Source organism: Caenorhabditis briggsae (assembly GCF_000004555.2).
Source record: "Caenorhabditis briggsae complete genome, chrX, whole genome shotgun sequence".
Taxonomy (NCBI): Eukaryota; Metazoa; Nematoda; class Chromadorea; order Rhabditida; family Rhabditidae; genus Caenorhabditis; species Caenorhabditis briggsae.
In genome coordinates this window covers 15,216,138-15,239,875 of record NC_013491.2, presented here as the reverse complement: position 1 = coordinate 15,239,875, position 23,738 = coordinate 15,216,138, and the positions used below count along the sequence as shown (strand labels likewise).

The window sequence follows — 23,738 nt, the reverse complement described above, 5'->3', positions numbered from 1 at the left end:
TTCTGGAATTTTCTGGATTTTACTGGAATTTTCTAGAATGTTCTGGAATTTTCTGGATTTTTCTAAAATTTTCTGGATCTTTCTGGAATTTTTTGGAATTTTCTAGAATTTTCTGGATCTTTCTGGAAGTTTTTGGAATTTTCTAGAATGTTCTGAAATTTTCTGGAATTTTCTAGAATGTTCTGGAACTTCCTAAGATTTTCTGGAATTTTCTAAGATGTTCTGAAATTTTCTGGAATTTTCTGGAATTTTATTGAATGTTCTGGAATTTTCTGGAATTTTCTAGAATGTTCTGGAATTTTCTGGAATTTTCTGGAATTTTCTGGAACTTTCTAGAATGTTCTGGAACTTTCTGGAATTTTCTGGAATTTTCTAGAATTATCTGGATCTTTCTGGAAGTTTTTGGAATTTTCTAGAATGTTCTGAAATTTTCTGGAATTTTATAGAATGTTCTGGAATTTTCTGGAATTTTCTAGAATGTTCTGGAATTTTCTGGAATTTTCTGGATCTTTCTGGAATTTTCTGGAATTTTCTAGAATTTTCTGGATCTTTCTGGAAGTTTTTGGAATTTTCTAGAATGTTCTGAAATTTTCTGGAATTTTCGAGAATGTTCTAGAATTTTCTCGAATTTTCTAGAATGTTCTGGAACTTTCTGGAATTTTCTGGAATTTTCTAGAATGTTCTGGAACTTCCTAAGATTTTCTGGAATTTTCTAAAATGTTCTGAAATTTTCTGGAATTTTCTGGAATTTTATAGAATGTTCTGGAATTTTCTGGAATTTTCTAGAATGTTCTAGAACTTCCTAGGATTTTCTGGAATTTTCTAGAATGTTTTGGAATTTTCTGGAATTTTCTAGAATCTTCTGGATCTTTCTGGAAGTTTTTGGAATTTTCTAGAATGTTCTAGAACTTTCTAGGATTTTCTGGAATGTTCTGGAATTTTCTGGAATTTTCTGGAATTTTCTGGAACTTTCTAGAATGTTCTGGAACTTTCTGGAATTTTCTGGAATTTTCTAGAATGTTCTAGAACTTCCTAGGATTTTCTGGGATTTTCTAGAATGTTCTGGAATTTTCTGGAACTTCCTAAGATTTTCTGGAATTTTCTAAAATGTTCTGAAATTTTCTGGAATTTTCTGGAATTTTATAGAATGTTCTGGAATTTTCTGGAATTTTCTAGAATGTTCTAGAACTTCCTAGGATTTTCTGGAATTTTCTAGAATGTTCTGGAACTTTCTGGAATTTTCTGGATTTTACTGGAATTTTCTAGAATGTTTTGGAATTTTCTGGAATTTTCTAGAATCTTCTGGATCTTTCTGGAAGTTTTTGGAATTTTCTAGAATGTTCTAGAACTTCCTAGGATTTTCTGGAATGTTCTGGAATTTTCTGGAATTTTCTGGAATTTTCTGGAATTTTCTAGAACTTCCTAGGATTTTCTGGAATTTTCTAGAATGTTCTGGAACTTTCTGGAATTTTCTGGATTTTACTGGAATTTTCTAGAATGTTTTGGAATTTTCTGGAATTTTCTAGAATCTTCTGGATCTTTCTGGAAGTTTTTGGAATTTTCTAGAATGTTCTACAACTTCCTAGGATTTTCTGGAATGTTCTGGAATGTTCTGGAACTTTCTGGAATTTTCTGGAATTTTCTAGAATTATCTGGATCTTTCTGGAAGTTTTTGGAATTTTCTAGAATGTTCTGAAATTTTCTGGAATTTTCTAGAATGTTCTGGGACTTTCTGGAATTTTCTGGAATTTACTGGAATTTTCTAGAATGGTCTGGAATTTTCTGGAACTTTCTAGAATGTTCTGGAACTTTCTGGAATTTACTGGAATTTTCTAGAATGTTCTGGAATTTTCTGGAATTTTCTAGAATGTTCTGGAACTTCCTAAGATTTTTTGGAATTTTCTAAGATGTTCTGAAATTTTCTGGAATTTTCTGGAATTTTATAGAATGTTCTGGAATTTTCTGGAATTTTCTAGAATGTTCTGGAATTTTCTGGAACTTTCTGGAATTTTCTGGAATTTTATAGAATGTTCTGGAATTTTCTGGAATTTTCTAGAATGTTCTGGATTTTTCTGGAACTTTCTGGAATTTTATAGAATGTTCTGGAATTTTCTGGAATTTTCTAGAATGTTCTGGGACTTTCTGGAATTTTCTGGAATTTACTGGAATTTTCTAGAATGTTCTGGAATTTTCTGGAACTTTCTAGAATGTTCTGGAACTTTCTGGAATTTTCTGGAATTTTCTAGAATGTTCTGGAACTTCCTAAGATTTTCTGGAATTTTCTAAGATGTTCGGAAATTTTCTGGAATTTTCTGGAATTTTATAGAATGTTCTGAAATTTTCTGGAATTTTCTAGAATGTTCTGGAATTTTCTGGAACTTTCTGGAATATACTGGAATTTTATAGAATGTTCTGGAATTTTCTGGAATTTTCTAGAATGTTCTAGAATTTTCTCGAATTTTCTAGAATGTTCTGGAACTTCCTAAGATTTTCTGGAATTTTCTAAAATGTTCTGAAATTTTCTGGAATTTTCTGGAATTTTATAGAATGTTCTGGAATTTTCTGGAATTTTCTAGAATGTTCTAGAACTTCCTAGGATTTTCTGGAATTTTCTAGAATGTTCTGGAACTTTCTGGAATTTTCTGGATTTTACTGGAATTTTCTAGAATGTTCTGGAATTTTCTGGAATTTTCTAGAATCTTCTGGATCTTTCTGGAAGTTTTTGGAATTTTCTAGAATGTTCTAGAACTTCCTAGGATTTTCTGGAATTTTCTGGAATTTACTGGAATTTTCTAGAATGTTCTGGAACTTTCTAGAATGTTCTGGAACTTTCTGGAATTTTCTGGAATTTACTGGAATTTTCTAGAATGTTCTGGAATTTTCTGGAATTTTTTAGAATTTTCTGGATCTTTCTGGAATTTTCTGGAATGTTCTAGAATTTTTCGCATAACTTAAGAACCTTGTATTCAAAAGGAAACTACTATGACCCATTTCCAGTAGTCCACAGGATCGAAATTCAAGTGATATACAAAAGAAACGAAATTTTCAAAATTTTTCAGTTCTGAAGATTTGTGATCAATTTTATGCAGGCAACACATAGATAGGCCAAAAAACCGTTTTGCATAATTTCGTGAAGTTTTATTGAGTTTGAGCATAGTTTTGAAATTTTCGATTCTCAACACTGTAGCTTCCCTATAAGCTAGAAGGCCCAGGACACCATAGACATGAAGCGCTCGGCAGTCCATGACTACATACCACACACCACTATAGGAGTCCCACGCGCCTTTGAGTTATTCAAGTTAATGTCCGAGACGGACACACACACAGACACACAGAAAAGTTTCCTTAGTAAGAAGTAGATTTTAGTAAAAGGATGCTGTTATTCATTTCAGCTGATTCCAGTAATACATTTGGACATTCTAACATGGCCAGTCTTCCCTCCAAGTCGGAATCCAATAGAGAACGTGTGAAAGGAGTATTCATGGTCATAGAAAAAATAAAAACACCATCGGAGGGGTCAGGAATGGTATCGTTGCTGTATTGGACAGATTCGGAGCGGAAGTTCTTGTTCAAAATACAAAACCTATAATTATCAAATTACGAATTTCTTCCTTTTCTCCAGCAACTCAAGATTTCTTCTCGCCAATGTGTTTTCTGCTTTTCTCTATTTTTTCATTTTTTTTTCTAAAACAATATACCTTTTTTCCACATAACGAGTTGTTTTTCGGTTGCTTATTCGAAATTTACCAGCCACGTCACCGAATTTCCATTTTTTTTTCTTTTTTTCCCTCGCTTCTCGATGCTTTTTACTATATTATTGAATAGTGGAAATCGTTTTGTGAACCGTAAAAAAGTTTTGTTGGCTTTTTGCGTCTTTTCTGCCTTCTTATGTATTTCCCCCTGCGGTCACCTTTTGATTGTGTCAATTTTTTCCAGAGCTAAAGTTCCGCCAAACAATTTTTGGAATTCGTAAAAAATAGTCGATCTAAATGCCTTTTGAATTTTCAGAATCTGCCCGCCAGTTTCAGCCGAGTTATATCAGTTTCAGTACCAAAAATCGCATTTTCAACCCAAAACAGTAATTTTCAAAAACGATTTTTCCTCCTGTAGGATATTTCAGAACATGAAATTTGTTTGCATTTTTTTATAGAACAAGATTAAATTTCATATTTCAGACATTTTCTCAAAAAATCGAAAAATTGTTTTCGAATTTTTCCACTTTTATTTTTTGTGTATTTCTAAAATTTGGAAAAAAAAATTATGTCTGAAGCGCGAAATTTTAGAATTGAGAAAATCGTTTACGAAAATTGTTGTTTGCAATAAGAAAGCGATTTTTGATACTGTTTAGTTTTCTGTAGATAGCGCACAAAAATCGGAATGCAGATATCATAAGAACCTGAAAAAACTGCAAAAAAGTTATCGACAATGAAGTTTAATTTTTTGCATATTTAATAATTTATTACGTATCTAAAAAACGTGAAGTATATGGGTCAGGCAAAAGAATTCAATATTCCGTGTTCCTTTAAGTTGGGATCTGTGTCATCTGGCATACATTAACGAGAAAACGCTTTTTTTCTTTTCTTTTTCGATCGATATTTGGACACGTGGTGTTCAATCGAGAGAAGACCCCAATAGCAAATTTGGGAAGCATTGCAAATGAGCATATTCATTGGTCGAATCCAGAAGAACAGATGGAAAATCCGCATTGGAAGCCAATTCCGTTTTTTCAGCCACTGCACCTTCTTCCGACGGCTTGCTCTCACTTTCTTACGATATCTGCGATCCTTTTCTTTAGCAGCCCGAGAACGATCTTGAGCCAATTTCCATTGCTTCTTCTGCCTCCTAATTTTTTCCTTAATTAATTTCCTTTCTTCTCTTCTTTTTGCTCTTCTTTCGGCTTTCCATCTACCGTAAAACTCCTTATGCAACTGTTCTAATCCTTTCAAGTACTCGATCCATATCCGATCCTCATCCTCTTCCTTATCCATCCTAAGCCAAAGTTGATTCCACGTCCGAATTCACCTCCCACGAATGAAAAATAAACGGGAATGAACGGGAATTATTTGTAATTCCACGCTAATAACAATAGCGCAGTTAAAAGAATCAATGATTGTTGTGCTCACAATTTGAATAAATAATTTCACAAATGCAATTAAACATCTTGTTTATGGTGTTTTCCCTTCAATGATGCAAATAATCGCGACGCCTGTCGAACGGTTCCGCGCACTCTCTCTAGTTGTCTCTCGCGTCCGGGCACAGGTCTGTCTAGTTCCATGAAATTTTAAGGCAGCTTTCATCCAGATTTTCTTCCTTGTTGTACGTTTGGCACTCAGAGATTTGACCGAGACCAGTTTCGTAGGAGCGCAAGGTTTTCTGATGGCTTCGCCGTCAGGTTTCAGTCCTTCCTCACTTGTGTCCTACGTCAGAACATAAAGAACAATTTTTTTCTCGTATTCAATTTACAATGGTGATTTTCATTAATTCAAAGTTTCAAGATTCACGGCGCCCATGTCCAATCTTCCCATTTAGTATGGTTCGTGTTCTAGTCTCTTTTTGTCCGCTCGTAAGGCAAGCTTAAAGGCTCTAGTATGAAATTCTGGTCCTTAAAAAAAATTCTGGTCCTTAGAAAAAATTCTGGTCCTTAAAAAAAATTCTGGTCCTTAAAAAAAATTCTGGTCCTTAAAAAATTCTGGTCCTTAAAAAAAAATTCTGGTCCTTAAAAAAAAATTCTGGTCCTTAAAAAAAAATTCTGGCCCTTAAAAAAAATTCTGGTCCTTAAAGAAAGATGTGGGTATTTGAATAGCTTTCATGTTTTTGTTTGAAAATTTGGTTAGATTGAAACGTTTATTTATTCCAATCATGTTTTCAATAGTTTTGATGTTTTAAAAATAATTTTTTTTGTAATTTTGATTTTTATTCAGAAGAAGGTATAAGACTAAAAGGTGTGGCATATAAGAATTAGAGAGGATAAATAGTTCAGAACACAAAAAAAAAGAATATCGGTTGCAACAAGATGATCTTATCCGCGTCCTTTGAACTTCCTTCGGCCGGTGAAAGTGGATTTTAGAGTAGTGGTTGTGAATCTTGGAGTAATGGTAGTCGATCTTGGAGTGGTGGTAGTGGGCCGCCCGCGTCTTCTTCTATCATTCCGAGTCTTCTGAGTGGTGATGGTTGTTTGTCTCGTTTCAGGGGCAGACGTCGTCCGTTTCGTACGAGGTTCTGTCGTGGTTCGTCTCGACTGATGGGAAGTTGTTCGTCTTGTTCTCATGGTGGTCGTGGTCCTCATGGTTGCTGTGGTTGTGATGGTGGTTGTAGGATCAGCTTTTCGACTTTGTGTCTTCTTCCGAGGTTTTCGAGTTTTGGTCGTCGTTTGCCTTGGTGTAGTTGACGAAATTGGTCTGTTGGTTTTGATAATCATTTCTGGCTTAGAAGAGGTGGTGGTTCTCATTGTAGAAGCGGTAGAAGAACTTCGACGTTCGTTTCTATTTCGATTCAAACGAGCAGCCATTGTGGTTTGTCTTGTTGAAAATGTAAAGGCGCGATTGTTTCTTTCATTTCGTTGTTTGGGAGCAAATGAAACTCTATCAGAATCGAACTGTTTTCTTTTTCTGAAGATTTTCGTGGTCGGTGCTTCAGTCAATTGATCTTCCTCTTCCTGTTCATCTTCGTACTCATCTTCCTGATTCTTTTCCTGCTCCTCATCCTGCTCCTTATCCTGCTCCTCATCCTGCTCCTCATCCTCCTTCTCTTCGTCCTGCTCTTCGTCCTGTTCTTCTTCTTGCTCTCCCTCCTGCTCTTCCTCAAACTCTGATTCATCCTCGTTTTGGATATCGTCATCATCATAATCATCATCATCATTATTATCACCATTATCTTCATAGTCATTATTGTCATCATCATCATCATAGCCATTATTATCATCAACTGTACTATCTGCTCCGTCTTCATCATCGTCGTCTCCATGATTCGGGTCGCTGGAATCGGACTCGTCTTCACCGCCGTCGTAATCAGAGCTTCATCCGTGGAGATTTCAGATTCACTTGAATCATAGTCATATTCTTTCTTATAATACTTCATCTCGATCAGAAGGTGGTTCAGAAGTTTTTTTCTTCCGAAGTATCGTCTAAACATGTATGTCGACATGTATCCGTCGAGTTGATCTTCTGGGACGCCATATTTCGCTTTGAGTTCCCGTTTGAAAGCACCCCATGTGGCTTCAATAGACTGAGTGTGAACTCGTCGATCGCTGGGGTCAACAAAGTTTACTTTGTGATTGACCCATCTGTGTGTAAACGCTCTCTGGAGGGTTCTGATGCCTCCGTAGGCGGCCCAACCATCGGATACAATCATAGAGCCTGAAGTAGACAAAATTGAGCTGAGCAGGATGTATTTTTTTTTCTTACCTGGTTTGACATGTGCTCTAATGATCGGGAGTAGAGTTGCTGCATCTCGTTGCTTCACGCGGAACATTGCCACCTTAAAAAACAAATTAAATACCAATGAAGCGATGTTTTCCATCTTGCCCATGTAAAAAACTATGAGCTCTGGAAGTGATTTAAACACAATACTATCTTTTATGAGTGTTTTTCAAAGAAATTATATGATCAATAATACATTGTTGAATAAGTATAGCTTCTAAGAACGTTATATCAAGAGTCACTCACTTTATTTGTGTGACGTTCAGTCATGCCAAATATCCAGATAGATTTTCTTCTTAGCATGTGCCCACGGTTGTATTTCGCTTTATACATGTGACTTTCGTCGATTTCGACGATTTTCCCTGAAAGTGACTATTTTATTCTGGAAAAAATTACTAACTACCTGGTCCACCAAGCAGAAAATTTGAATTTTTTTCAATTTGTCGCTCGAACCATTGCTCCGTCAATTGTCGGAAAAGTTTGTTGAGATTAACAATCGTCGAAGTCGTGACTCCATGCAACGAAGCTGTTCTTTCGTTGTTTCGTCCTGGACTTTCGACCCAATCCGCCGCTATGTGTACTATTTTTTGTACGGATAGTTTTTGTTCTTGGAAAAATGTGTTCTCTCTGTAATGAAGTTACTGGGTGAGTAGAATTAGAAGGAAATCACTTACCGAATCATTTTCTTTGTGATGATATTTGAAGTTTTGCATGAAGAGCATCGCCAGACGAAATGTAACGGAAGGGCATTATCTTTGACAAGACTCATCTTACCGTTGAGGCATTCTGGGCACTCTCGCTCATTCGGCACTAGTTCGGCACTCATTCGGCAATGATTCGGTAAGTGATTTCCTTCTAATAAACGTTTCAATCTAACCAAATTTTCAAACAAAAACATGAAAGCTATTCAAATACCCACATCTTTCTTTAAGGACCAGAATTTTTTTTAAGGACCAGAATTTTTTTTTAAGGACCAGAATTTTTTAAGGACCAGAATTTTTTTTAAGGACCAGAATTTTTTTTAAGGACCAGAATTTTTTCTAAGGACCAGAATTTTTTCTAAGGACCAGAATTTTTTTTAAGGACCAGAATTTCATACTAGAGCCAGCTTAAATCTTGGTTTTGTTTGATAATAGCCTGGTTTTTTCAGAATAAATTGGTATTCTGATATTTCTTGTTAATTTCTTCTTTTTTATTTGCAGCACTCTGTAATCTCATGCATGTCAAGGGCGATTATGTAATATTGCTTTTTGTAGTCGCCCAGTTCACCATAGTGAACGTTTACTCTAATCGAGAAACGTTTTATTTATTCTGTCAATCACTTTTTTACCCATTATTTTCTGTATCCATTTCATATAAATTGGCTATTTTCTGAAAAAACATTTAGTTGAGTGATCTTTTTTGAAAAACATCTTTCCTGAACTAATGCGTTCCGCTTCCAATCAGATTTAGAACTAGAACAATGTTTAATTCAAAACACAAAAAACTCTCTACATAATTAACGCATCATACTTGCATTTCGAGCTCAATTATCTCGGTTTCTTTAACATGTTTAAAGTTTTCTCAACTAACTGTGTTTCTCAGAATATCAACATCGGTTCAATAGTTTGTCAGAACACTTTCAATTTGTTGAACGCATACTTGATAAATCAGGGCGCAACACGCGACTTAACCGGAACTTGCCTTCTCTGGGTCAGCGTTCACTGGGTCTCTGGGGTCCATCAGAAGAAAGGAAATTAGAGAATTTTTTCAAACTTTCTTTGTTTTTTAAATAGCACAATTACCAAGAAGTATTTTTTGAATGAATGGCCGAAATTGTAAAAGCCAAGGGCGAAGCCTGAACCGGATCTCGCAATATTTATCAAAAGTCCTATTTTCTTTAAGACGTTGCAATCGACTTTTTCTGTGGAACTTCAGTTCCTTTTCTTTTTGAAAAATGCAGTGAGGAACATTGGATAACGTTTTATGTGTCGTGAAGAGAGTGGCAGTTGTAAAGTCTGAAGAGATATATCAGCTGAAACCACTTGGCTGTTCAATAATATCTGTCCTTTACTTCTCAGATCTCAATTCTTCTTCCACTTTACTTTTTCCCAGTTCTTTTTTGTTAAGTAAAAGCATATCATTTTTTCTTTGCATCTCAAAGATGGTAAGCGTCAAAAGAACATCAAACACACGACATATCAAATGAATAGCTTTTTTAGTCCTTCAGCAATATTTTACTCCCACGGCGATGTTTCTTTTCTACGTCCGTTCATACATTGTTTGGAGTTTTTGCTTCAATGCGTTTCAACATCGTTACCTCAAAAAAGCATAAGCTCTTGTGAACACATGCCAAATAAACCTTGAAAAAATCTGAACGGCATGAAACCTGAACATTGAATATTTCTTTCTGCCCCTCATTTTATTGCATTCCGTTCAATTCGGCTGTTTACCAGTTTTTATTTTCAGTTTTTGGTAGCGAACGTTCGAAATGGAGCAAAACAACGAGAAGCCAAAAGAATGGAGCGATCTTCCTAACGAAGTGCAATCAATGGTCTTACCATACTTGAAATTCGGAGATCTGTAAGTTTTGAGCTTTTTTTCTGATTATTTATTGAGAAAAAAATGAGAAAACCTTGTTTTTGTTTTTTTTCTTCTTTCAAATAAAAGCAAATTTCTTTAGGGTCGATATTCAGCGAGCTGGGCTAATTGATCAAGTGAAATTCAAAACGGGCTATCTCGAATATCATTGTCACATGGGACAGGCTTTTATTGATAGACAAAACTATTCTTCTTCCTTCTTAAAAGAAAATTGTCCATGGATCAAAAAGATGATCATCAAGATGAAAGTTCTTTATTTGAACTTCCTTCCCAAAAATGTGCCAGCATTTCTGAATGCGATCCGGACAATGAAGCCATTCGAAATGGAAAACCTGGAAATACGCTGCAGCAATCTCCAACTTTTTGAAGCAATCATGAAAAGAAAAAAGAACGACCGTCTGGACAGTGTGTGTCTCAGAGGAAGGGGCTATGAGGACTACTCCTCTGACAATGAGACAGATGATTGGATGGAGGATATAATGCAGTCCCCACTGGTAAGAAAGATGTGAACCTAAAATTCTTAATATTTCAAATATTCAGATGGAGAATGTGCCGGTTTTGATGTTCCAAGAGTTGGGGAACGTTGACATCGTCACCAGACTTATCAAGGTTTGTTCAAACGAGATCCCTAATTTCACAATAATGTTTTTAAATTCCAGCTGTGGCGGACCACCGACATCTCAATGAACAAAGAGGCATATGCCTTCAATAAGCATTCGTTCGAACCTCTCCGAAGATATTGCATGGAGAACGGAGCAAGGTGGGTTGTCAGTTTTTCAAGATTGATTTCAGCTATTTTTGTAGCTTTCATCTTACTGATTCCAAATTTTAGCAAACCGACCAGCAGGACCTACATCTTGGACATGAAAGATGTGTCCAAGCAACTGTACCTCGAAGTATTCCCAAACAAACGGGAATCCAGAGGCGTGTTTGTCAAAGTCGTCCCAAAAGGGCAAACCCATGTTGAAGCCAGCATTAAAAACTGGTATGAAATAACCTGTGACCGGGAATCGTTAGCCGCGAGCTATACCGGAAATGAAGAGGACACCGACGATGAATACGAGGAATATGAAGAGGGATTTGAGTCAGATGAAGATTTAACCAACCTTTGAAGAAAGTCTGATAAAGTCTGAATATGAATGAAAGGCAATGGCTTTTCTTTTTTTTTTTCATTTAAATATAGTTTTGAAATTCGATGCTTCCCCGGCTTTCTTTTTTTTTCTTCTTAGATGCTGTTTTGTAATAATAAACTTTTATTTAAGTTTTTCGATATTTAACGGATGGGCTTTTCAAATTATTCAAAAAACAAATTTTTATGATGATTGGAGGACAAATAAAAAATGATTTTCAATTCATTCTTGGTCCATTTTTGCTAAAATAAACTATAAAGTCATCAGTCAAAAAATAAACCTTCCGAAATCTGAAGTCGGAAGCCAAATTGCCTGGCAACTCAGTTTATCATCACTACTTAAAATAAAATTTTGAACTCGTTCATTTTTTTCTTTATTTTTATTCATTATTATAGCATTCTACCATAACCCGTTGATATTGGCCATACAAGAAAAATACACCACGCACACACCATTAATAGAGTTATTTTTTAGTTATTATTCTTATGATGGACACAACAAGTATAGATTTTCTTCAGCTGTGCTATTTTCATCATAAATGTTGATGTGGACCTGCGGATTTGCAGAGATTCAGTATACACTGCTCCGCTGTCTAATCTCCTTATTCACATCTATCCCACTCTCATTTGTTTGCTTTTACATGTGCCCAAATTGCGCTCTCTGATTGGTTTTGTTTCCGTTTTTGAAATTGATTTCTTTTTTCCCGTGCCAACTACCTTTCAACCCCACCTATAGCTTATTCCTGCCCGAGCCGCGCGCAGACAATTTGAATACGTTTTGAGAGTTGAGTGCAAGCTTTTGGTTTATCTTGAGTTCTTACTGGAAGCAGCTGGTGTGTTCGCTTGAATTTTAAGTTTTTCCTTCTGTTTTGCGTGAAATTAACTCAGTTTTGCGTGAAATTAACCCGAATGTATACTCTAATAACGAGTTATTTTATTCGGTCAAACACTTTTTATACATTCATTTTTGTATTCCATTTCTCTGAATTGGCCCAGGTCGGGCCTCGAAATATTTCAAAAAAAAAATCCCATGTTCTTTGAAACTTTGCAATCAACTTTCAACCTCAAAGTTCTTTTTCTTCTTGACAATGATGCAGTGAGAGAAATTTAAAAAAAAACGTTCGATGTGTCGGGAAGAAAACGGCAGTTGTAAAGTCTGAAGAGAAATATCAACTGAAGCCATTTGGCTGTTCGAAAATTTCTGTCCTTTACTTCTCAGATCTCACTTCCCTTTCCACTTTACTTTTTCCCTGTTCCTTTTTTTTGCGAGTGAGCATCTTAACCTTCTTTTGCTTTTGCATACCGAAGATAGAAAACATCAAAAAACATCATACACGCGACATACAAAATGAATAGTTTTTTACTCCATCAGCAATATTTTACTCTCTCGGCGATGTTGTCTCCTTTTTTCTGTTCATTCTATGCTTGTAGTTTCTACTTCAATGGGTTTTGACAGCCTTGCCTCAAAAAACATAGGCTCTTGTGAAAAGATGCCAAATAAAACCTTGAGAAACACAATGGCATGAAACCTGAACATTGACTTTTTCTTACTGCTCCGTATTTCGTTAGCATTCTATTGAATTCTGCCGGTCATGAGTTTTGATTTTCAGTTCCCGGTAGCGGAAGTTTAAAATGGAGCAAAACAACAAAAAGCCAAAAGAGTGGAGCGACCTTCCTGAAGAAGTAAATCAATGGTCCTAACATACTTGAAATTTGAAGATCTGTAAGTTTCATCTGTCAACTTTAGCTCTCAAAAATATTGGCTAAATTCTTCAGGGTCAATATTCAGCGATCAGGGCTGATTGAGTAGGTGGAATTCAAAACAGGCTATCTCGCATATCACTGTCATATGGTAAATGCTGTCATTGATGGAGAAGACTATCTCTCTACCTTCTTGGAAGAAAAGTTTCCATGGATCAAACAGATGATGATCAAGATGGATGTTCTTTATTTGAACTTTCTTCCTGAAGATGTGCCAGTTTTTCTGAATGCGATCCAAACAATGGAGCCGTTTCAAATGCGGAACTTCGAGATTCGCAACAGCAATCTCGAAGTTTTCGAAGCTGTGATGAACAGAAAGATCGGTCGTCTGGACAGTGTGTGTCTCAGAGGATGGGGTTACTGTGGCTACTCCTCTGATAATAAGATAGAAAATTGGATGGAGGATATTGTGCGGTCCCCACAGGTAAAAATAATATACCGTAAAACCTCTAATAGAACGACACCCGAATTTACTTTGAGCCTATATATCTCATTTTCTGTGAGATATCAAAAAGTGGCTAACTAGTAAAATGTTGCTGATATCCTGATAAACATTTTACTAGTTAACCACTTTTTGATATCTTTCAAAAGAAGTGAGATATATAGGCTCAAAGTGGACGATCCGGGTGTCGTTCTATTAGAGGTTTTACGGTAAACTTAAAATTTTCAATATACCAAGTATTCAGATGGAGAACGTTCCGGTTCTGATGTTCAAAGAGTTTGGAAACGTCGATATTGTCACCAGACTTGTTAAGGTTTGTTTAAGCGAGTTACTTATTTCATAATCATAATTTTTGTAATTCCAGTTCTGGTGGAACGGCGCCGTCTCAGTGGACAAAGAGGCATATGCCTATGCCTCCAATCGGAATTCATTCAAACCTCTTCGAAAATTGTTTCTGGTTAACGGGGCAAGGTGGGTTGTCAGTAGTCTAAAATTCTTTTCAGCTATTTTTGTAGCTTTCATCTTACTGATTCCAAATTTTAGCAAACCGACCAGCAGGACCTACATCTTGGACATGAAAGATGTGTCCAAGCAACTGTACCTCGAAGTATTCCCGAACAAGCGGGAATCCAGAGGCGTGTTTATCAAAGTTATTCAAAGAGGACAACGAAAAGTCGAAGCTAGCATAAAAATGTGGTACGAGAAAACCGATGAGGAAGAATGGTTGGCCGCAAGTCTCACCGGAGAAACAGAGGACATCGACAATCAAAACAAGGTAGAAGATGAAGAAGGATTTGAATCAGAAGAAGATCTGACGGACACCGAATTATAAGATGACAATGGCGCTGAAATTGCTGTGGAGAACATTTTATGCCAACCTGATTAATTCTCAATCTAAATGAAACGCAATGACTCTTCATTATATATAGTAGTTTAAATGAAATTTTGAAACTCTATTTTTCAGTTTAATATTTTTGTCACCTTGCGTACTTTTATACTTGCTTTCAGAACATTTGCTTTTGTCACAATAAAGAGTTCAAATAAGAAATATCCTCTGATTTAATTAGAATATTCTGAAGGTTTTTTTTTGAAGACTACAGCATAGAAAATGAATAATTTCTGAATACAGACTTGTTTCGAATTCACACAAGACGATCACTGATTAGGCCCAAAAGTTTATAAAACCACATTGCAGAAATTATGAAATAGAACTGTGTAACTATGAATTCGATGACAAAAACACATGAAAAATTACCGATAGACAACTACTGGGGACAAAATATCACAAGAAATCACAAAAATCGAAGAAATAATGTTAAAAAAGAGAAGATGTATATAAAAATGTAGAGTGAAACGAAAAGGGTGGTTTCGAATTAACACAGACTGGTAACGGGAAGAAAGGCACTTCGGCTAAAAACCACAAATTGTAAATATATAACTGGTAGATAGAATAGGATACAGGAATGATGAAAACGTTTAGAATCTCTCCGGTTTGAGCACAGGCAGTTCACGAACTACTGATTCCCTTTCATTTGGTTGAGAGTCTTGGCCTTGGTAGTGTTCGCGTTGGTGGATCCGAGGGAGAGTGACATGAATTGATCCAAACCGGCAAACGAGTTTCCAACCTGTAAAATTAACTAATGCGAGAGTACTATAAAAATCGATATTTCATTCTGGTAAAATTGTTTTTTCCTGGAAGAGAAGCTTGTCCAAATCGGGGACGCTCCGAACTACAAAATCAACTCGATCTGCTTTATTGAAGCTAAGAATAATGTTTTTTCGGGCTTGACAAAACTTAAGACATGAATAGGAAGATGGAATTTGCCCGCCAAAATTACAGAATATTCCGAAAGTTATATACTTTGCGGTATTTTCACAACAACAAACAAAAGAATCGATTCAAAAACGATTAAATTTGATCACATTTGAAAGTATGGCCTTCCGGGCCAGGCGACCGTATCGGTTAGACTAGCCTGTGACCGGGTTTTTGTAATTACGCTTCAACGTGTTTTTATATGCTTATCTTTTGAAATCGGTTTTTGTACAATTCACCAGCAATAGCCACTCAAACATGGTACTTATTTGGTCCTTGTCAAAAACATAAGCGGAAAGGAAGCCCTTCTAGAGAATGAATTTCGGTTTTCATTGTTTCTAAGCCTGTTTCCTTTTAGAAAGTTATACTGTTTAAATAGGTGGCTTCAGAATCAAAAACTGACTTTTGGCGATGGTCCACCCAGATTGATTTGGCTAGCAGCAGGTTGAGACGCTGGTGGCGTTGCTTCCATGGCTCCCATCGGTTGGAGTGGGGTAGATCCTCCAAATGATGGCCCGAAGTCAAAACCGCTAAATCCGTTGTTGGCTGCAGGAGCAGCTGGAGCAGCATTCATAGGAGACATCATGACCGTTGGTTGAGCCTGAAACGATGAATATTGATAACTGTATCTGAAGCCGCAAATAATGTCAAAATGAGTTGAACAAATATTTTTTGGCCCAGGCAACCTTTTTTTTGAAAGCCTACCATGTGAAAATTGCTGATGGCTCAAGTTTGTTAAAATTTTCAACCTCATAAATGCGATGGGACATCTACTTGATGAGTGGGATAAATGAATTTTAAATAATCGATGAACTGGAACGCTTGCTCCGAGTTACTCCACTTGATATTTATTGTTTTTCGAGCACCTCGACGATGTTGTACTTTTCCCTGACGGTAATCTCAGCTCACAGATTCTCAGTTGGATTAAAATTTGGAATTTAGTATGACCATGGTAGAACATCAGTGTTTTTGGATTGCAAACTACTTCAAAGTAGATCCAATAAGATGAAAAGGCAGCATTTATTTGATAAAATGCGAACTGACGATAATTGGATCTACGGCGTAAACCCTAACTTTTGGGTTTTCTAGAGCGAACCGAACTTATTTTAATGCGTTTTTGGGAGAACCAGATGTTCCGGATAAACAAATTCAGTCAGTTAATGCGGAACCTAGCAACTCGGAGCAAGAATTCTTCTTTCCAAGATTATTCAAACTTTATCAACTAAATGTGTAATCGAATTTATAATGCCAAGCCTTCTAAAGATGGACACACTAAAAACTACAGTTTTTTCACTTTGCTTTTTTTTCATTCAACAAATTTTTCGAAGGTAACACTCACCACTGGAGCTGGTCCAAAATCGAACAGGTCGAGTCCTCCAGCAGTTGGAGCTGAGGCAGCTGGAGCGGCGGCAGTTGGTTTCGGAGTCGAAAAGTTTGGTTCGCACATCTGCTGAAAATAAAAAAAATTATATTTTAATACCCTTAACCAAACTTACAGAAAATAAGTCAATGTTCCCGCCGTTGTTTTGGGTAACAGCTGAAGTTGGAGCTGGAGCGGAAACATCGAAAAGCAGATCGAAGTTGCTTGCAGGCTTGTTGGCAACTGAAATTAAAAAATAATCGCATTTCTATACGACGCAAATAATCAAAAAGATTTCGACCACGGCAGGACTCGAACCTGCAATCCCCAGATCCGAAGTCTGGTGCCTTATCCATTAGGCCACGCGGCCACAAAGGAACTAGAGAGTTGATGCGACAATAAGACGACTAGTTGGGGAGGGTGTCATCAAACGACGAGTAAGTCGGTCGCCGGTTGTGTGACGTACATCGCACACTCTCCTCACACATGTGCTATTTTCCACCAGTCATGTCTTTCTGGTTGAGAAAACGAAAAACTTTCTATTGTTGAGGAAGAGGAAATGAGAAATATGTGAAAAGATGGCTCATTGTTGGTTTCTTGTATTATTGGAGTAATTTTTCTATTTTTCATCTTTAGTTAGGGCAATTTTTTTGAGCGGAACAAATAAAGAATTTGAACTTTTTCTTGTGAGGATGGTTGGATGTTCCGCTTGGTATAATAATTGGAGTTGTTAAAGCTTAAAGTACATGTAGAACTTCACAAAAATTATTTAAAAACCGCGATTTCTCTCATCAACTCAATTTTTTCACTATTGTTCTTAATTAAGTCAATTTGAGCGGTCTGTAGCTAGAATTGCCTGCCAACTTTCGAGCAGAAATTGAAGATGAACTAAGCTTTTTTGTCTTCAGTGCAAAGAATGTCTGATGGAAAAGTTTTAGCGTACTTTAGACATTCTTTATGCGGATCCTGACTTCTCGTTGCAAAAAAACATGAGAAATCTACATAAGAACTGCCCGAAATAAATTAGTAGAGATTGATTCATAAAAATGACCAATTTGTTGTTCATCGCACCTAGTATTTTCTTCAAACTAGAGGACCACTTTTGGATTCCCCAAGTTTTCGAGCTAGTGGGCCACTTTCTAGATTTCTCAAAACAGTTATGTTCTCAATAGTCTACTGGGCATTCCATATGAAAAACTTCAATCCTCACCTGGCGACAATGCTGGAGCAACGTAGCTGTTCTGCGCGGCACCAGATGGTGGTGGAATCACCGGCACAGGATCATCGAAGAACGACCTAGCCGCTTTTGGTGGCTCTGCCTTAACCTTTGAGCCTGAAGAAGCCGACGAGCGAGAGCTGACGAAATCTCCGAATCCATCGTCGTCGTTGGCAGCAGTATCTTTTTTTGTGGTCTGAAATCGTTGAATTGATTACAATCATAAAATGATTCAAACTTACATCATCAACAAATCCGAGTTCCGGCGATGGAGAGCGATTAGCCGTAGAAGACGAGAACGAGAAGTTGCTCACTTCCTTGTCGTACCTCTTGGATGTGGTGGACGACGGGTTGCGATCCCATGAGTTGTCAAAGTTGGAAGAAGAAGAAGACTTCATTCCAGAGGAGTTGATGTCGTACTTGTCGTATCCACGGTATTTTGACTTGTCATCAGAATTGGCCTTCTTTCTTTCCGCTTGAAGAAGCTCATCATCATTCATCATCTCCAAGATTTGCTTGACGCGATGACGGACTGAAAAATGAAACGGAGTAAGCCGCGAGAATTTTGAGTGTTAATTTAAAAGACAGTTTTGGGGAGGTGTTGCCTGTGAGCTTTTAATCTTGTCCGTTGGCGATGAATCTTGAAGCCGAAAATTAATTTGAAGGCGCATCATAGGTTTTAAGGCGTAAAAAAGTGCGGTTTTTACAAATAAATTCATGCGGCTTTGGTCGAGAACTTCGGAATTATTTTATTTTCGGCTAATTTTGCCCTGATTTTTGCTTTTTTTCTTTTATTTTTTTTCGATTCTCATGAAAGCTGAATTTCCTCATGAGAAACAGCCAAAATGGGTCAAAGTTAATCAATTCCAAAGTACTTTGCATTGAAGGCGCATTAATTAACTTTTAAAACCGGCAGATATTCATTCTTCAAGACTGACGATGCACCTTTGAATAAATTCCTGTCCGCAAGATTCGCATATCGAAGAATTGCGCTGCTCAACAGCATATTTTTGAGATAATTTAAAATTAGTCTTGGCTGTCTCTTCTACCCAGTCTTGTCTACACATGAAGCGTATTTTGGAACCGTTGATATCAGAGAGCTAGCACCCTCACCAGGCCAACTCTTTACCAGTTTGTTTAAAAAAACTCACTGTTGATTCCTTGATCTTTTCCTTTCTCGTCGATGTACTTGTAGGATTCGAGACGACGGAGCTCGTAGATCTTCTCTCTTGCTTCCTGAACGAAGCGTTCACTTCCATGCTTCAGAAGATAGTCGAGAAGGATCAAACTCTAAAATTTAACGTAATTTTTTGATCACTAGACTCCTGCTCAACCTTGTAAACGCGTCTCCAAGCATCCTTATTATTCTCGAGCATGCGAGCGAAAAGTGGAGTGTAGACGTTGTAGAAGTCCTCCATGTAGCGCCTGGAATATTAATTAAAGGGGTATTGATTCACTAAATCAGCTGATTGCGAAGGTTCGTGGCGACTTATAGAAAAATGATCAATTCCGGTTCCATCTATTTTTCTACAGAGCCGAGGTTGAACCTTCCTGGCCCGAGGTTGAAACCCTGACTCACGATCTAGTGTACTCCGCGATCTTCTTCATTTGCGGTCCCGTCGGTCCCCACGGATCCTCGTTGGTGGCCTCACGAACCTCCATATGAGGCTTTGGATAGTTCATGATGGCATCATTCCTGAAAAAGGGTTTGGTTTAACTTCAATCAATGTTTTATATTTTTATAGGTCTTTCAGTATCATATCTTCTAACTCTTCAGCTCAAATTTTTTTCTCTGGTCTACACGCTCGTGTTTTTGTAATAGGCTTAATTAAATACAAGCATGAAGCTAAAGAAAGTAGTAAACATTGGCGGAACCAGGAGCCCTCGAATTGTTCAATTACGCCTCTCATTCGATGTGGCGACTTCTTTGTGACTCGACGTACGCTCTTTTTTCTTCTTTTTTTCAGAAAATTTCTGGCAATAGGAGCCAATTTCCAATGAAAAACACGAAATTGCCTCCAGTTTTTGGCAAGATTACTTTCTGGTAGCTTGGCGAATATTTAATAACTTTCTACTTGCACTCGGAATAGGGAAACCGAGCTTGTAGTTTGTTCCGAGAGTGGTAATGAGTTTTTTTCAGTTTCTGTTTCTGCCTGCTTCGTTTGCTGTGAATTATATCGAATTATTCAAAAAACCAACTCACATGGATTCAGTAACCTTTCGAACATATTCGTTACGAGAGATGGCGTTGGCCGTGCTTTTGATGGAGGTGGTCAACCCGGCCAACAAATCCGACATGTTGTTGTTGGTAGCGACCCGAGGAGGTATCTGAAAATTGTAACTTCTTACTACACATCTAATTTGTTAAAAGATACATTTTTAGGCTATAGAAACTACAACAACAGATCAAAAACAGTCTATCGATAGAAGAAAGGAGAAGAGAAAGAATGAAAGAAAGAAACGATGAAGACTATTGTTCTCGCTTTGTGGTGGGAGAAAACAGTTTACTGTGAATCGATAAATGCAACGTCGCACAGTCGGGTGGCAAGCGTTCGGTCGAGGAAAAATGCAAAGACGGAGGAAAGGGAGAGAGGAACAGTGAGAGATAAAGAGAATCAGAGATTGAGAGGAAAAATGAGTGCATCTCTATGTACATATCGAATATTATAAACCGGCGGCGATCGCCGAGAGTGTGTGTGGTGACGACAGACGGCCGAGGGACACGTCGGACCGAACCAAAGGAAATGAAAAAAAGCGAGAGAGTGTGTGATAGTGAAGAGACGCAGACACATGCCAACACGATAGAAGAAACTGCGCCCCAGAAAATGAGGCCGACAAAGGTCCCTGTTTTTGTACTGTGCGGGAAGAGAAATGAAAGAAGGAAAAAAGGGAAGATAGAAGAATGATATGATAAATCTGATGATAATCTACAAAGTTTCAACAAAAATATTGGTGATATTTTCGTATGTTTTTTCTTGAAATACCTTTTTATCATCAGCTAAAAAAACAGTGAATTATCATCATTTTTTTCTAAACCTAATGAAAATTCTCTTCATAGAGAGTAAATAATCAGAACCAAAAACCGAACTAACCGTTAATTTTCTGAGTAAAGCCAAAATTTGCTTTCTTGTTTAAAGTATTTTCCTAGAAACCCAAAATTCCAAATTCTTTGGATATGTATATTTTTTTTGTCTCTCGAAAGTGTTTTTCAAAAAAAAAACCAACCCCTCACACTACAAGTCTCAGTTCTACACGGGAAAACGGATTGAAAAAAATTGTTGTGAATTCTGAACAATTGGTTCTGATTTGACTGCAAAATTTTTTGTGTCAGACATAGTGAAATTTGGAGTCACATTGATCACATTTTGTGATTTTTGAAATGAGAAACTTCGCAGAAAACCTTAAGTTGACTTGCCGAGAAGAATTTTGATGTTACTAGAATTATTTTCGCAAGAAACTGGAAGAAATTGGGACTTTTATTGAGGAGTTAGAAGCTTTTTTCATGAAAAAGTTAGAAAGATTTTAATACATAAGTAAGCAAGAAGTCGTGGTGGCGTGGTGAAAGAAGAAGAAGGAAAAAGAAGGAAGAAAGAGGTGAGAACAAAGAAGTGAACGTCATTCTTGAATCATTCGTTTCAAGAATCTCAACAAAAGCCAATTTTCGAGGGTCGCACTGACAAAATAATTTTTTTGTAAATAAGTCGAGAGAACTTGAATTTTTTTGTATATTTAAGATTCGTCGATGAAAAATCAAAAAACACCCGAAAAATCACTATATTCATTTTTCCAGATACCGTAAACGCTCCAATAGAATGTCGCCTTACACACTTTGAGTTCGATTATCTCAATTTCTATAAGAGGTATCAAAATAGTCTCAACCGATAAAACTTTGGTTATACTTCGAAAAACATTTTATTAACAATTCTTTTTCTACAAATGAAAGCAGAAAACAGCCACTGATGAGGGTTGTCTCGAGACTTCCGATAACCACAGGTTACCCTCGTCCACTTTTCACTTCATCGAGCAACGAGGAGAGAGTGTGAGCTGAGAAAAATATTCCAGTCGAGATTGCGAAGAGAGTTTGGAGATAAGAGTAAGCATATCAAGAAAAGGGCGGAGAAACATTTGGAGCAGGTTAGAGGGGTTGCATATGCATTCGGATTTTCTGTTGGGCATTGGGAGAGGTGAAGGAAAAGCTTTGGGAACAGGTGGAAAGGTTGAGAAAATTTTACAAAATGATATTAGGATTGGAATTCCGAAGAATGCGATTCGTTACACAATTTCACTTGATCGATTTTTAGTTCTTTTTATGTTTTTATCGTTTTTCAGTTGTTATTCTATTAGATCCCATCATTTTCCACTTGAAAAAGTATCTCTCTAAGCCACGAGAACTGATTTTATTAATTGTGTGACAAGCTAACCTTCTGCTGGTTTCACCTTTGAGTCATTGTGGTTGAGTCGGCTGAAGGAAACTGGTAGTTTTTCTGACAGACATCGAAACTACAGATCTGTTAAATCCTAGAAAACATAATTTCCTTTTGCAGAGCATTTCAAAACAAATTTTATTGAGTAAAATACTGATTAAACAGCTTACTGATGCAGTTTAAGTTCCAAAGTGTTCCATTCATCAATTTAAACGATATATCTAAGACAAAATTGTTTTAAGACAAAATTTATTGTAAGACAAAATTGTTGTAATTGTTTGAGGACATGAACATGAGATTCCATCACTTTCAAGAACAAATGATCAATATGTCCTAACACATAAATGTTACAACTTAATCGCCAATATAAAATAGGTCCCGCAAGTCATGCACGAACATTCCGCAACAGGAAATCATGTTTTCTAGGAATTAACAGAACTGTAGTTTTGATATCTGTCAGAAACACTACCAGATTCCCTTCACCAACTCTACCACAATGACTCAAAGCTAACCTTCTGCTGGTTTCAGCTTGTCACACAATTCATGAAATCAGTGTTGGGAGCTTAGAGAGACACTTTTTCGAGTGTAAATTATTGGATATAATAGAATAACATCTGAAGAACGATAAAAACATAAAAAGAGCTAAAATTGATCAAGTGAAATAGTGAAACGATGGTAGAGAAAGCCAAAAAGCCGAAAATCCCTAGTTGACGCTCTGGAACCTCATACCATAAACAAAATTGTATCTCAAAGAGGTATTATATGTTTCAAAGTTGGCCAAATACTCTGTAATTATGATAAAAAATAATGTCTCACATTCATGGCGGTTTTCTTTTTTTCCGGATTTCAGAAAAATCGTCCAAAATCCGAAATTTTCCAAAAAGCGAATTTTTTCGCTAGAATTTTTTCTTCTTCTTCTTTCCAAGATTAAAATGTTTTTGTATCATTTTTCTTGGATGATTTTCTACATTTTACAAAAAAGTTTTATGCTTTAGCTTTATCTTGTTACAGTCAAAAAACCAAATGGGGATAAACTTATGGCCAGCACTGTAGTTTTGTTATATCAAGTGAGAAAAACTTTTAATGTAAGATAAGTTCGGATAAAAATTTATTTATTCGATTTTGTGAAAATTCTTATCCGACCAAGCTGGCAACTCATCCAGACAAAAATATATCATACCGTTAAAATTCGAACAGAATGACCCGTTGGTTTCCTACTTCAAGCCAATTTATCTTGTTTTCGGTGAAAGAAATCGAAAAGTAGCTAATTGAATAAATATTTTTTATTTTATGATTAACATTTTGTCAGTTGGAAATTTTCTGATATCTTTCACGGGAAATTAGATACATGCGCTCAACGTTTATGGTTTCAGGCGATTTTATCAGAGAGTTTACGGTATATTGTTTTTTCCTAAGTGGGAAAAGATTTATTTTGAAATCGCGGGATTTTAAATTTTTTTCTCATGGTTTTCAAGAGTTCATATTAGACTAACAACTTTTTCATCAAATTTCATTTGACCTTGGGCCGCAGATGCCACAGTTGGCAACGAACATAGAGTTGTGCCGCTTTGAAACTGCTAATCTCGCTTTGCTGG

General features: G+C 36.7%; 5 protein-coding genes and 1 non-coding gene across 6 annotated transcripts; 2 read left to right on the top strand and 4 right to left on the bottom strand.

Annotated features, from left to right (window-relative positions):
* Nucleotides 1-4,553: 4,553 nt before the first annotated feature.
* Nucleotides 4,554-4,988, bottom strand: CBG27921 (the record flags this gene model as incomplete). Its single annotated transcript, XM_045240198.1, has 1 exon — nt 4,554-4,988. One exon carries the CDS (start codon nt 4,986-4,988, stop codon nt 4,554-4,556), a length of 435 nt encoding a protein of 144 aa, XP_045097919.1.
* Nucleotides 4,989-6,019: 1,031 nt separating this feature from the next.
* On the bottom strand, nt 6,020-8,244 carry CBG00277 (the record flags this gene model as incomplete). The annotated part of the gene is made up of 6 exons (XM_045240197.1): nt 6,020-6,608; nt 6,926-7,355; nt 7,404-7,476; nt 7,665-7,780; nt 7,822-8,045; nt 8,093-8,244. The coding sequence occupies 6 exons, from the start codon at nt 8,242-8,244 to the stop codon at nt 6,020-6,022; spliced, it is 1,584 nt and encodes a 527-aa protein (XP_045091513.1).
* A 1,644-nt stretch (nt 8,245-9,888) lies between these two features.
* Nucleotides 9,889-11,110, top strand: CBG00276 (the record flags this gene model as incomplete). The annotated part of the gene is made up of 5 exons (XM_002645294.1): nt 9,889-9,980; nt 10,081-10,492; nt 10,539-10,607; nt 10,658-10,758; nt 10,831-11,110. 5 exons carry the CDS (start codon nt 9,889-9,891, stop codon nt 11,108-11,110), a joined length of 954 nt encoding a protein of 317 aa, XP_002645340.1.
* A 1,866-nt stretch (nt 11,111-12,976) lies between these two features.
* CBG00275 lies at nt 12,977-14,162 on the top strand (the record flags this gene model as incomplete). The annotated part of the gene is made up of 4 exons (XM_002645293.1): nt 12,977-13,312; nt 13,575-13,643; nt 13,695-13,801; nt 13,874-14,162. 4 exons carry the CDS (start codon nt 12,977-12,979, stop codon nt 14,160-14,162), a joined length of 801 nt encoding a protein of 266 aa, XP_002645339.1.
* Nucleotides 14,163-14,844: 682 nt separating this feature from the next.
* Nucleotides 14,845-20,017, bottom strand: Cbr-rsd-3 (the record flags this gene model as incomplete). Its single annotated transcript, XM_045240196.1, has 10 exons — nt 14,845-14,955; nt 15,547-15,744; nt 16,483-16,593; nt 16,640-16,746; nt 17,714-17,915; nt 17,962-18,251; nt 18,871-19,009; nt 19,054-19,144; nt 19,299-19,415; nt 19,923-20,017. The coding sequence occupies 10 exons, from the start codon at nt 20,015-20,017 to the stop codon at nt 14,845-14,847; spliced, it is 1,461 nt and encodes a 486-aa protein (XP_045091512.1).
* CBG29074 lies at nt 16,801-16,873 on the bottom strand. The gene has a single exon. It is a non-coding gene (tRNA).
* Nucleotides 20,018-23,738: the final 3,721 nt, after the last annotated feature.